The 14,217-nt window shown below is 44.3% G+C and overlaps 1 protein-coding gene across 2 annotated transcripts in view; it reads right to left on the bottom strand.

The window, feature by feature from the left end:
* Positions 1-13,451, bottom strand: part of FAM171A1 (family with sequence similarity 171 member A1) — an 87,742-nt gene extending 74,291 nt beyond the window's left edge. Inside the window, exon 1 of one of the 2 annotated variants that reach the window (XM_059842589.1) lies at positions 12,998-13,451. In XM_059842589.1, coding sequence (XP_059698572.1) covers positions 12,998-13,091 — 94 coding nt within the window. In that variant the 5' untranslated portion in view covers positions 13,092-13,451. The remainder of the gene's footprint in view (positions 1-12,997) is intronic. The other variant, XM_059842580.1, reaches the window with a different exon arrangement.
* Between the last annotated feature and the right edge of the window lie 766 nt (positions 13,452-14,217).

The raw sequence follows: 14,217 nt of genomic DNA, 5'->3' as shown, positions 1-14,217 counted from the left end.
CAGGAGCCAGAAATGTTTAACTAGAGGTCTCAGATTGTTTAAAAATCCCAAACAAGGGAGTACACATACTCATACACTCAATTAGTTCACATGCTTTCTATCTGCTAGCAAGGGTTTGCTGCAAATCTACCTGCCATGAACAAGAAGGAACAAATACATATGTAAACATTTGCAAGCCAAAACTGCTTTGAACAAAGCAAGTGAGCAGAAAAGATGACACAACTTCTGGTGTTATTGAAATATCCACAGCAATCCAAAGACAAAATTGAAGCTAAGTAACCTGAAGAAAACATTAATTTCACAGAATAATGACCATTCACAAAGGACAATCTCTGTAAATTGTTCAAAGTACAGAGTATCATGCCCTGAACACATAACTGAAAATGGTGGAAAATGCATTACAGTTTTACTACTGTGAGGTAAGCTTTGATTCATACCATATGGCCTTACAAGACAAGCATATGTGCACATCTGCACATGTGTGCATGAATGCTGAGGTCTCCAACCAACTGCAGCCAGCCCAGTTTCTCAACAGAAGTAAGAAGACAGGATTCCAACAAACAAATTGAGAGTTTTTCAAGAGTCACTCAAAAAAACCTAATCCTACTGACTCACAATTTTTGTCTCAGAAACCTGGCAAACAACACAAACTGAGACAAACAAAGGTAAAAGATAACTAGGTATTACAGGAATACTAATATTATGCTCATATTTGTTTTACTCTTTACAAGGCTTAAAAACCCCCCAAACAAAACCAATTACACTAATATGTGAATAATTCATGACAAGGAAAGGGATCGATGGACTTACAATGAAGTTCTTTTCTTTTTCCTCTATTCTTTTTAAGGTGGTATAAAACACAGTTTTTTATTTCGCCCTCAGGTGAGGTCCACCTGTGAGGTCTTCTGAATTCAGAGTTACTTCACAAAAATCACAGGTCATCAGCTTGGGTGTAAAGTAGCAAAAATATTAAACTTAATATTATACTGTAAGCATGGAGAAGATTGAAAAATGCAATTGGTTATCAGCAAAATTCCTGAAATCAACATTTTTCAGTGTTGTCTCACTCTCTGAATTAAAATAATTGCTTCCTATGGTATTTTCTGTGCTGTAACTACAGACAAGTATTGACTTTTTAAAAGCACCTTGAATTTTAGGTGTTTTATCCTCCCGCTGCTTCAGAGCATGAAATGAGATTCTGATGTTATCTGCAATGTCAAGTTTTGTGAGTATGTTTGAAATACACATTTGTTTACAAGACTATCTTTTTAAAATGTAGGTTATCTTCTGTCAAAATGAAATAAAGTTAAAAATTAAGCTCAACTCAGAAGGAAAGGGAAGGTGAAGCAAAGTGCAAGAAAAAAAGGAAGCAGGATCTTAGCAATTGTAGCTGGAATCCATTCAAACTTCATTTCCTATATAGGAACTTTCATGCCTTCTATCACCTTTACGCTTTCTATTTTTGCCCCCTTTTTAAAAGCCTTCTTAGTTTCTTTACATACATATATTCAGAACAAAAGCTCGCCATTCACTTTGGGGACAAGTTGCTGTGTACATAAAAAACCCCCTCAGAATTAAACATCAGTATTCCAGGTGGGGGCGCTCTGCCTTCCCAGAAGGCTGAAGACGAGCCCAGACTGCTGACACACCACCGTGCTGCCCACTGCCAGGCAACTTTCTGGCTTTACCCTTTACAAGTGTGCAAGTGTGACAAAGAAAAGCATGGAACTGCAAGAAGAGGAAGAATAAATCTGAACATAATTTCAGAAGGGTTCAAGCAGAAGCTTCATTACCAAGTATCACTTAATTCATTAAAAGTTCCCTAACCAGTGAAGTAAAAATGGCATGAATTAAGAACGAACTCTTGTGTGGGCTTGATTTACTTCCCAGCCCTGACCTAGACAGTGTATTGTCATGGTCACTGCACTTTCTCTTTACTGTTGACCTTATTTTATGCACAAAAGACATACCCTCCTCATCCTGTGACTAGAGAAGAACAAGCAATAAGTCTTTCTTTTCCAAGAAGGATACACACTTTTATTAATTTGAACTTTATTACTTTTATTATACACTCAAGAAGCTGTACGAATAACTTACAAGATTAAACTCAGCAAGGGAAAGTGCTGTTCTTTTTGGCAAACACACCCATCGCCTTCAAAGCCTTTGGGCTGTTAAAAACTCTTCTGAATTTCAACATTTGGAGTAAAGAAGGCTGCATTTTGCTATCTCCACAAAGACACACCAGAAAGCAAGCAATGATCTGCAACCCAATAATGTCAGATACCATTTGTTTATAGCCAGCCCCATGATGCACCAAGGCTCTGTCAGGATGGACTGTTTTGAGAATATTGTTTCTAGCTGTTCACCTGTACAGCATCAGACAGAATGGCATGAAGCTACAGTGAGGCCATGGGAGTTTCTGCCCCATGTCATGGTAATGAAACAGCGCCGTGCATTTACTTTTCCTCCCATTCAATATATTCCTTCCTGGAAATGCTAACATCACCACAGGCACACAGAGTACATCAGAGAGCTTGGCCAGAAGAACTTAAGCTTTAATATTTCCCCCCATGCAATCAGGCTAGGGGTAAGGGAAGATGACATTTGATTACCCCGAGCAGCTAACTGATGCAAGACTTGACCCTCAAATGCATTAGATATTAAAAAGCATCTTTGTTTATGTGTAATCATCTATGGTAAGCAAACATTCTCTACCACTCTAAAGGAACCTACAGGTCTTATTAATGAGTTTCATCTTGAGAGCTTATATGCATTTTTTAAAAATTTTTTTTCACCACTTTAAAGTAGACTTTAAAGCATGTATTAACTTGCACATGGGAATAACCATTACCTTTCTAGGAGTCCAAAACAAAAACTCCTCTACTCTGTTTGCCTAGCCCCTCACCCCTCAAAACTCAAGGCTATTTTTCTGTGCACAGAAAGTCTTGAGACATGACACTAATCTGACACCCTTTCTAATGACAACATCTGCTGAGAGGGCTCACTCAGCTCTTTATGCAGCAATAGTAAACCAAAAACCTCAAACAAATGAAACAACCCCTCCAAGATTCACTAAGAGATTACATACAGGTAAAATTACTAATTAAAACAACATCTTCATCAAGAGTCTGAACATAGCTAAAGAATGGCAAGTAGTTTTTGCTGAGGTAAAGCTTCATAGACCAGATAAGTATTCATATCTGACCCTAAGAAGGATGGCCTTATCAAATGTCTGGAAAAACTAATGGTTTTCAACAACAACTTTAGTATGGCAGAGTCTCTTCCTTCAACAATTGATTTTTAAAGTGCTTTCACTAATTTGATATTCTAAAGCCCACTCCAGTTATACCTTACAGCAATAAGCAAACTTGAAATTCATCCCATTTTAAGTTCTAGCTCCTACTGCTCCAGGCTGCTTGAAGCAACTGTATATTTAATTTTCATGTAACATGCTAACAACAATATTTACACAGACTAAGTTTAATGCCACAGTTCTCTCTAAAAAGTTTTAACTAGCAGTATACTAAAGAATGAAATAAAAATTCCATTGTTCTTATAGGACAGTAAACTTTTGAAGAAAATTAGTGTCTTCAAATTAAGATTTTTACAGTAGGGAAAATGTAGCAGTCCCCACACACAGGTTCACCACAAAACAGTGAAAATACAGCTCTCCTTTCAAACATGTATTCCTGGGTCCTGTAAATCATACATCATGAACCTAGAGACTGGCCCAAGCTTAAGGTACTTGCCAGGACTTCAAATGCTGAAATAAGATGTGAATACTGCAAGAATATTCTAGGTAATAGCAATAAAGACAAACGAGCAAGTATATTGTTGTGCTTCACTGTGTCTGTCAATGTTATTATCCCAAGTAGCCTTTTTAACTGCTGTAATATTGGTCCAGGTCAGCATACGACTCAGCAGGTTTCAAAACTTGTTGGGACCACAATGCAGAGAGAAGTAAAGAAAGCTCCCGTCTTGAGCTGCTGGCTCCCATTCTGCAAACACAGCGCAAAGCCCAGACAAGTTCATCCCCTGCTGCCCGGCGGTGTGTTCCTGCCTTTGTCCACCTCACCCCCTGCAGACCATCAGTCCTGTCTCCAGAGCTCCTGGATACATTAATTTCCCTAGCAATGCATGCCCAATTTAAACAAGAAACAAGAAAAGGCCGTGAGCACTCCCTAGCACACTTTCTTGCCTGTCATCAGCAAAAACAAACCAAGCCTTTCAAGATACAAGAGGGCCAACAGAGGGACAGAAGGAGGAAGGGTAGGATAAAGAGTTAAAGTTCTTATCTCTCAGCTGACACTATTCTTGGAGACACCAATGCAAAAGTGCAGTAGCTAAGGAAAGCAATCAGCTGAAGGAAGGTGGGAATCATTCTGGCTGGCAGACATCAGAGAGGAGTGACCAGACACTACCAGGCACCATGCATCTATCATGTCAAACCTTGTGCTGACAACATGCTGGCAAAACTACTCTACCAGAAGACTATGGTAAGTGCCAGTACTGCCCCCACCTTTCTTTAGCATTCAAATAAACTAAAATATATCATTTCCTCTCAAGCCATTTAGAACATCTAGAGAAAAGATGACTCAGGTACTAACTCATCTGTTGCCCTACAACTGGGAGAAACATTTGCGAGCACTCGAGTCGTCACAGTACATGCCACAGGACACTTGAGCTGAAACTGTGGATGGAAGTCTGTTTAAACTTCCATGCAAGGTACAAAATGGAAATCCTGGGCAGGGACAAAAACTTGTTCTGACAAGAGACAGTTGTAACTGAAAGCGCCTCAAATCATCTGCCAGCATCCAGGTCCAGGTCTGCCAGTATTAACTGTATAATGCAAGTTTTTTCCCACTGTAAGCAAATTGGTTTTTCAAAAAATTCTTTACGCTTTTACTTTGAGCAATGGGATGGTATCATATTTCCAGATAAAAGCAGTTTCCTTAAAGTAGTAACTTTTAAAACAGTTATGTTTCTAAATGCTGTGTCTTACGTCTAATACTTTAGTTCTACAAAAAAATGTAATCCTGCATCAAGTGGCACTGCTATCATGAAGTCCTTGTTTTCCTTTACCAGCTCCTCCCAGCCCTTTCCACTGCACCAGCAAGAGCATTTGTGTAATTTCTGATGAATCCAGTCAGGGAAATGATCCAGGTGAAGACTGAGCTGCTGCATACAGGAGTTTTCAGTTGGATAACTTCCTTGATCTGGTTTACCACATTGCTACACAAATGCCAGTGTGAGAAAACAAAGATGAGAGTAACGATGCCATTTAACTCAGAATAAATCAACCCCTGGGAATACAAAGCTAATTAAAAACATGGCAAAAACATATAGGCAAGTCCAAACAACTCTACAAGCCTCCTTACTTGTTTCCAAACTTTTCGTTTATTTACTCTTGGGAGTGAAACACTTAGGTTCATAAGCATAATGCCACAAAGACAAATGGTTTAGAACTGTAAATAGACAATAACTCTTGTTTGAGTCTTGAAAAGCACATAACCCAGCCAGGTAATCCAAGAGTGTGTTCCTTCACATAGTTTATTACACTGTATATATTCAATAGCTCAAGGCCAAAAGCCAGAGGGCAACACAGAGGGAGGCAACAGTGAGGGAGGATTCATCTGACTAAATGGGAATTCAAATAGTGTTGTGTAGGCTGCCATGCTCACCAGTGAAGATTCACACAGTGGATATTCATCAACCCAAATGTGCTTACTCCAGGTGACAGGAATGATACTTGGCTCCATTAGCTGAGATTAGATCTTCTTGTCTGCAAAAGGACCGTGGGCGACTCACTACAATGCAGACACTTGAAGACTGCAGACACCTAAGTCAGATGAGATGCCTCCTACCCTGCATGCAAACTGCATATCCCTCACATGAGGAGTACTTGATGTGTACAGACTGAGATATGAGCTATTTGGATCTTAACCTTTCACAACTTTTCACTGTATGGTGAAGAGCAAGAGGGCCAGATGAAACTGCTGACACGTTAATTTCCTTGCAGCAGCAGTACAAATGCAGCTGTTACCTTAATTTGGTGCTGTTTTCTCAGCAAGTCTCACAAAATCACCTGAGAAATACTTGTTGTGTGTATGCCTTTGCTTATAAAGGATGAAAGACACCATGTTTCAATAATGACAATCACAAAGATGGGATGAAACAAGAGGAAGAACCCAATACCACTATCACTTCTGCTCATCTGTGCAGGAAGAAGTGCTCTGTTTTCTTCAACAAAGCAGGAGTACTTTATCTACTTCTACTTCCTATTTATCTCAGCATTCATGGACTGTCATGGTGAGCTCCCCTTTACTGCTAAACACTATTCTTGTATTATACCCACCACATAGTAGGGTAGCTCTCAGCAGTCCTGCAGCTACAACTAACTGCAAGCATTATGCACCACATTGGATTCAGCTTCTTTGTTGTCCCCAAGCTGAAAGGATGCTGCTACTTCCTTCCCCTTGGCTTCCGCTCCATGCTCCATTTCCTCTCTGCTAACTTCAGCTGCCACTGTGTCTCCTCAAAGCCCTAAGGGCAGAGAGGCTGAGGGTGGCCCCTACAAGTGACTCCAACTCCAGCAAGGCCTGCGTGGTGCCCTCTACACTGCTGTGTGCTCTTGCCTCTCCATCTGAAAAGCACCCATGCAGCAGCAGTTTGCCATGGTGCAGTGCCCACTCACAGCAACAGGGAGGCTTCACCTGCCAATGAGGGGTACAGATAATGAACAAAGACAGAAATTCACTGCCTACGATGCTGCCACTGAATGGCACAGGCAGTGACAGCTCAAAGAACTGCAAAAAGTAAGAGTAGGAACAATTAAAAGATAGCTTCGGTGTTGGATTACCAGGGACTTTTGTGCCCTGCCTGCATAAACTGCTTGTACTCAAAACATATTTTTATACCCACTGCAACTCTGTTTAAATATACCCAATCCCCCAAGTAGCTAGTGATGATTCCTAAGTAACAGGGAGTCCAAGTTAGAGACTGTACTGTACATAAATGAATTTTTCCTTCAGTTTTGCCTCAGGACCTGTTGCTCTTCAAGCTATCAAGAGTGGCATGGGTATATCTGAATCAGAACATCAGCATTTTACAGAAATGAAAATGCTGCTCTGCGTTGGAACATACTTAAAAATACTCCTTTCAAGAGCTCAGACATGCCACGATGTCAACTGTGATTCTGTCTTACTATTTTAAAATGGAAGATTCAATGCATTTAGAAAAAGGAACAAAAAATTACAGTATGTTCACATTCTTATGGCTCTGTATAAAAAATACATATATATTTTCCAGTTTCTAATAAAACTAAAAATGGTATTCGTAAAAAGCATGTGTATAATGCTTATTACCCATGCACAGCAAGCCAGATATTGCATTAACTGAAAGCTTAATGTAAACCAGCCTTCAGAATAACGTTTCTGGAATTTCTGAAGGGAAAAAAAAGCACTCAGTTCTATCTGACACTTCCTAAAACAAAACGTTTTAGTGTACATTATTAACATGCATTATATTAGTACCATTACACTGATTTTTTTCTAGTAAATATAACCATTTACACAGACTTTTTGCCTCCCTTATTTTTGCTGCCTGGCATGTGTATAGTAAAACCATTGGGACCTGTGGGAGAAGCAGAATACCAACACCACAGTTCCCTGAGAAGTTGCCTTTCTTCATATCTAAAGGCAGAACAGATATATATATACTGGAGCAAAGGAAAATTGATCTTACAAAAAATGCAGTTTGCACAAGGCAATGAATGTATAAGCCAACAGAAATAAAGTGCATTTTTTCGATTTCAAGTTGCATGTACTTCTGAGAGATTACCTGGTTTGCCTTTGGCTCAGTGGAAGAAGAACACTCCCTGAATTATAAGCCTGAAGTTCACAACAGCTGTACTAATCCAATATACTGGCATTTCAGATGTGGAACGGAAGCATCACTCCCCACTACACTGCTATTCACTGGTGAGACTTCAAGCAGGGCTGTTAAGAAAAGCCACTTAAGCTCAACCTCCAACCTGCCAGGTACAGCACATTCCTATAATGACATGACCAAAGCATTGCATTTCTTCTTGACATGCATTTTCTTCTTGGTTTTCTTCCTGTGCCAAGCCTGGCTTTGCCCACAGAAGACAAGAGTAAAAAACCAATCTGAAGTTTGTAGTAACAGAAAGCGGAGTGACGTTTCTGTGCCTGCATTTACCAAAAAAAATCTAAATGCACAATTCTTCTTCCTCCCCAGCACACAAATACATATAGCCAAGCTTCTATTAACCATTACAATTAAAAATTGTAAAACTGCATTTCATTGTTACCAGAAACCTTTACTTGAAACCATTCACTTAGCCAAAAGTTGACACAGCCATCCGTAAAAGCTTCATTAACCCAGTTTTAGTCTCAAGTAGGAAAAGGCATCACTGTGGTGTTAAAAAAAAGATAAAAAATAAGGAGAGGGAGAAACACATGGCAATTAGCACTATCTCAAGACACAAGTGAGCAAAAAAGACACAAGTGGGCCCACAGGGAAAGCCAGCATATGAATTTGTCACTTCACAAGTGCATACACGCATTATTAAAGGTACCTTGAATCACTTAGTGCAAGGTATTACAAGACAAAAGAGTGAACACAAATGCTCCGGAGAAAAAGACTGCAGTTTTAAATCCTCAGATCACCTAGGTAACTTGTTCAACTGACTGAGGGAAATCAGTTACTAGGCATTTGCAGGCATTAGTAGCTCAAGACAAACATGACAAAAACCCAACCAAAACCCAGTGCTTACCTGGATCTGCTAATTGATAAAATTATAAAATAATTTTGATAAAATCAATCACCTCATCTTCATTAACATTTTACAACACTGTCTAGTAGTGAGTAAGCAATTGGCTCCTCCACTAAAATAAAGCAATGTCTTTTTTACTGCTTTAGAGAAATTTAGCTTCTACTCTGAGGAGTCCATTTGGGTCTCAATGAAATAAACCTTTGGATTTGATGGTCATTAGTAATTGCAGCTGAATGAGAAGAGACAGTATGGCAGTGCAAGAGGAAAGAGAGAAAGACTATAAAGACTATTTCTGCATCATCTAAACTTTAGCATCACTGTTAAAACTGCAAGCATGGGATAACCAGTTTAAAAATAAAAAAAAACCCTCAGCCCAGAACTGGCGTGTCTTCTCAGAGCTGTGACTGTGCTGTGCAGAAAAGCAGACTTTGCAGAATGTCCAGCTGAAATGGCTGAGAAGTTAGCTTCCATGAAGTAATGGAATGGCAGCTTGCAGGAAGGCAATTCCAAACAGCAGCACTCAAGCATCAACCCTCCTGTCCTCCATGCACACAGAGATAAAAAACACTGCAGATTCTGACAAAGCAGCAACATCTGAATTTTTATTCACTGTCGTACTGGAAAATAATTATCTACCTAATCTGATCCTGGGAATGTGAAGATGAGATATCCTGAGCATATTCATCTACTGGTAGGCTAGTATTTAAATTGGGCGCTATTAATTACTCAAATGTTATTTTATAATTCATAACTTCTTAATTTTGAAAAACTAATAAAATAGGAAGACCAACTGAAATATGAGTTAAAACCAACACATACTGCAGTAGATAAATATAATGCCAGATTTCAGCACTAAAACAGAATATTCTAGGATTTCTCTAAAAAGACCTCCCTAGCAGCTACAAATGAGTGATCCTCATCTTCTACTGTGAAGCAAAGTTTACAGGTGATAAAGAAATTTAATCCCTTCCCAAATTACACTGATTATGCTGACATTCTCGGTGGTTTAATGTTACATCTTCACAGAACTCTTAAATTCCTATTTGCCAGAGGTCTGTTGTTAGGTTTTACACAAGACCTATTCATGTGAAAAAACATGTACCATATATTTTGTGTATTCACCAAACAAATCACCAGTGCCAATAGGAATTCAGCTTAAGGGTTAGTTTGGGGGCTTATTTGTTTGTTTTAATATTTGTACACATTCATTTCAGCACTAAAAGAAACTGAAGTTCTGGAATACCTGTTAGAACAAATAAAAAATTCAACCAAAACCAAAACCAAACCCCACAAAACCATAATTTAGTCCTCATCTAAAATACCTATCAGGTTTTACATACTTGTGGGAAGTTACAGAGGTAAAGGTTCTAAAGGGTACCTGCATGGACATCTAACAGCCTCATTGCTGGTGTTCCAAGCACCAATATGGAAAAAAAAGCAAACTCATCTGTGAGAATTTTACCCTATCAAAGCAAGTACCTTATTGAGACTTAGAGGGTACCTCCGTGACCTTCAGAAGCCACAAGAGATCTGCATAAAAAAGTCATTCAATTTTCTAAATACAGTGCTAAGCGCAGAGCTTAATAACCAGTACTTCCATATTCACAAATTACGTAATCAGTCTGGCTGAGGAGAATTTGAAGCTGGGACTGTCTGAACATATGTCTGAGACCAATAAAGGAGAGAAATGCTTGATGCAAAGCATCCCTCCTCATCCTTTCCTAATCAGAACACTGACTACAAATCCCACCTTCAAAAAGCTCCAAATCCAAGACCTATTTATTCCACGTTTGTTAACACAGACGTGGAACATCTTAACCAAGTCTCATTTGATCTGTCCCTACACCCTAGTCTCATGTAACCTGTCCAACAAAAAATACTGCAGCTGAAGGAATTATTCCCTAATGGCATGCTCTGGCTTTCTAACCTCTACCTTTATTTCATTCACTTGGTTTTTAAGTAGTCCATTCACAGCCACAGAGGAAAAGACACTCGTGCAAACATCCCTGAACTTCGGCAATGGCTCTTTACTTGTACCTACAACTGTGACCATGGTACTAAAAGGGCAAGAGGGAAAACCAGCTAGTTTAGGTTTTACAACCATTTAGCACTTGCTGTGCTGTATGTATACAAACTGGGAATGTACCTAGTACCAAACCTCTTTTCCCCAGAAAATCATCACACCTGATGTTCACGAAGTTATTCAAAGCTACAAGCTGGCATCACATAAACTTTCAAAAAAGGATTCACAGTAAGGAGGTGCTATTAGGAAGTAGAATACATTTTGATATGAGATCAGCTCTACATATCCTCTCGTACCAATGTACATGTCCAAAGAATAAAGGCTTCTATTCAGGATTTGGAAAGTGGTATTATGAAAACTCAGATGTTCTTACATGGAAGACCAAATTAGACATTTGTATTTTGATAAAGATATTCTCAACTCACTGACATAGCTGTTATTACTCAAATAATCGGCCATCAGTCTTGATGTAGATGTAGCAGCTACACACAAGCCTTTCCATGCCATCTGAATTGAGCCTGACAGTAGAAGATCAGCCAGACACCTGAAAGGCACTAATTCTGCCAATACCTCACCACTTTGATTACAATGAAGGAGATTTTCCATATGATACAAAAATTATAGCAGATTTTGATATTACCTTGGTATCTGAAGTGCTTCATGGGCCACACACAGCTCTGGTTTTCTGGCATACTTATCAATTAATTCAGTATATCCCAAGTTTAGTGGCCTTTGAGTTTTAGTTAGCAGTTCTTATTCCAGAACAGCTATTTTTTTTTTGTCCTTTAAAAAAGGCAGAAATTGGTATTGCATTTGATGTCAGATGGCCTGGCGCGGTAGGTTTTCCTACAAGACAACTTTGCCTTTTGACTACTCTGTGCGTGAACACGTGCTCACCCAGATTCTACTTAGGGTACCTAAATCCAACCATGAAAGAAGGAAATCAAAGAGCTTACTTCCAATATTTTATTTCTTGCAGCAAGCACTGCTTACTGATTGTTACAACCTGTGTGAGATAAGGAAAGCTCTGAGGAAAGAGGACATAAGCACACCTTTCACATGGTGCACATCCACCCCAGTGCAGAGGGAAGGATGCTGCCAGCCCACTGCCATGAAGGCTCAGCTGGTGTATGATCGCTCGTCCCAGATGACACATTTAGCCATTTGACAATTCATATCACAAGGCCAACGCTGACCACAGAGGAGGATACACTTCCTTCTAACATGTCTTGTACCCCTGTGTACACAAGTTTTGTGCATCCTGACATACCTGTGGTCCCAGCAGGCGCGATGTGCCACAGGATGCCTGCTGGAGCCCGACAGAGGGGTTGCCCTCCTGCCACCAAACCCAAGGCCAAGGGCGAGGAGGGCACGGCGGTGTTTCCCCCCTCGCCGAGATTCCACACGGGGGAGGGCTGGAGGGCAGGTGCACCTCGCCGGCCGAAGGGCTGCCACACCACGGCACAGGTGAAGATCAGACTTGCGCAGCCCAGGGCATGACCCGCAGCCCGGCACAGGAGCATCAGGAGCTGCTCCAGGTGCCCCCGGGCGCTCGGGCACTGGCTCCCTGTGGCTTCTGCGCCCGCCCAGGCGAAGGCGGAGGACGACCCTGCCCGGCCGGGGAGAGTCTCTGCCCGACTGCCCGGGGGCAGCGGTGACAGACCCCGCCCGGCCGGCGGGAGCCACCGCGCCGAACAAAAGGCCCGGCGGAGGCCCGGAAACGTCCCGGGGCCGCGGCCGAGCCGCGCCGTCAGCCCAGGGGGCGAACCCCAGCCTGGCCGCCCCGCACGGCCTGCGGCCGCCGGTGCCCCCCACCCGCCTCTCGCCGCCGCGTCGGGCCCTGCAGCGGGCACGGTGAGGAGACGGGAAACCGTGGGGAAAGAACGCAATGCAACAGCTCCGGCGGCGCCGAGGGACGGAGGGAGGAACGGAGGGGGCAGCACAATGCGGCCAGCGCAGCCCCTGCCCCTGCCAGTAACAAAAGCTCCCCAGCCGCGGGGCTGCCTCCGCTTCTCCGGGCTGCGGGGTCTGCAGCGGCCGGCGGAAGCCAGGAGAGGTCTCACATCACCGACCCGCTTCCCCGCCGTACCCTCGGTCCGGCCCCCCGCACAAAGCAGCACCCGCCGCCCCGGAGACCGCCGCACAAAGCGGGCCAGTCCCGCCGCCCATCCCGCACCGACCTTGAGCCGCCTCGGGCGCCCCTAAGGTTTTGGTCACCGCCTTCCACACGTTGCAGCCCAGCAGGCAGAGGAGAAGAGCCGCCGACCTGCTCATTTCCACCCGCCGCCGCCAGCCGCCGCCAGGGAGAGAATCGCCGCCGGAGCCGCTGCCCGGAGGAGGAGGAGAAAGAGCCGCATCAGGGGCTGGCCCGCTCCGCGCCTCCCTCCATGTTGCCGTGCGCTGCCCCTCCTGCTTTCTCCGCCTGCTGCATTGTCGTCCCGCCGCTGCGCCCCGGCTCCGCGTCCCGCGCTGTCCCCCCAGGCAGGCGGGCTGGCAGCGGAGGCCAGCGGGAAGGAAGGGGAGGCGGGAGAGCTCCGCGGCCCCGCTGCCTGTCCGTTCGGGTTTATTCTTAAATTCCGCTCCCGTTTATGCCCCCGCACTCCCTGCGGGAGCGGCCCGGGCTCCCCGCCCGCCCCTTAACCCTTGGCGGCACCCCCTGCCCTGCCCGCTCCCGGCGGCGCAGCGCCCCCTGCCGCCCGCGCCCTGCCCTGCCCCGCCGTGGGGCTCCTCGGCGACGCCGGTGCTGCCCCCGGCCCGCCCGGGGCGGCCGCGCGTCCCACGGGGCAGCCGTCCGACCCCGCGCCCGCCGCAGCCGCGCTCACCTGCCGCGGGGGGCCGAGTCCCGCCCGGCCGCGCCCGCCGCCCGCTCTCCCTCCCTGAACGGCTGCAAAATGGCCTCCCCAGCCGTGCCGGCCCCGCTCGCCTCCCACCGCAGCCAGCGGGAGGGACGAGGGGGAAGGCGGGCGCGGTGACCTGCTCTCCGCACGCCTGGGACGTGGCGGGTCGCGGGGTCCCCCGCGGCCCCGCTGCCACGCGTGACCTCCGGCCGGGCCCCTACCGCTGCTGGACTATATAAAGCTAATTTCAAATCCAAAACGAACCAACCAACCACAAAGCCACAGCAAATGCACCCATCTACTGGTTTTAATACAAAATAGTTTTTTAAAATGCTATAGCAAACTGCACAGGAACGGTGAACTCTGGGTTGGAAATCGCGGCATTGAAGGCTGAGACCGGGCGCGGTGCCTCCCGCCCCGCCCCGCCCCGTGTGGAGAATGGCAAGGGTAGCGCTGGGGACATCCTGCCGGGGGCACGGTACTCTCCCTGGGGGCTTTCTCACTGGGGTGGTTTGCATCTTCCCTAAGAGCATCTCTCAGGCCAGCGGAGGCAGAACACAAGG

The sequence above is a fragment of the Haemorhous mexicanus genome, chromosome 1 (assembly GCF_027477595.1).
Source record: "Haemorhous mexicanus isolate bHaeMex1 chromosome 1, bHaeMex1.pri, whole genome shotgun sequence".
In the NCBI taxonomy this organism is placed as follows: domain Eukaryota; kingdom Metazoa; phylum Chordata; class Aves; order Passeriformes; family Fringillidae; genus Haemorhous; species Haemorhous mexicanus.
The sequence above is the reverse complement of the archived record's forward strand: the minus strand, read 5'-3'. Positions and strand labels throughout refer to the sequence as shown.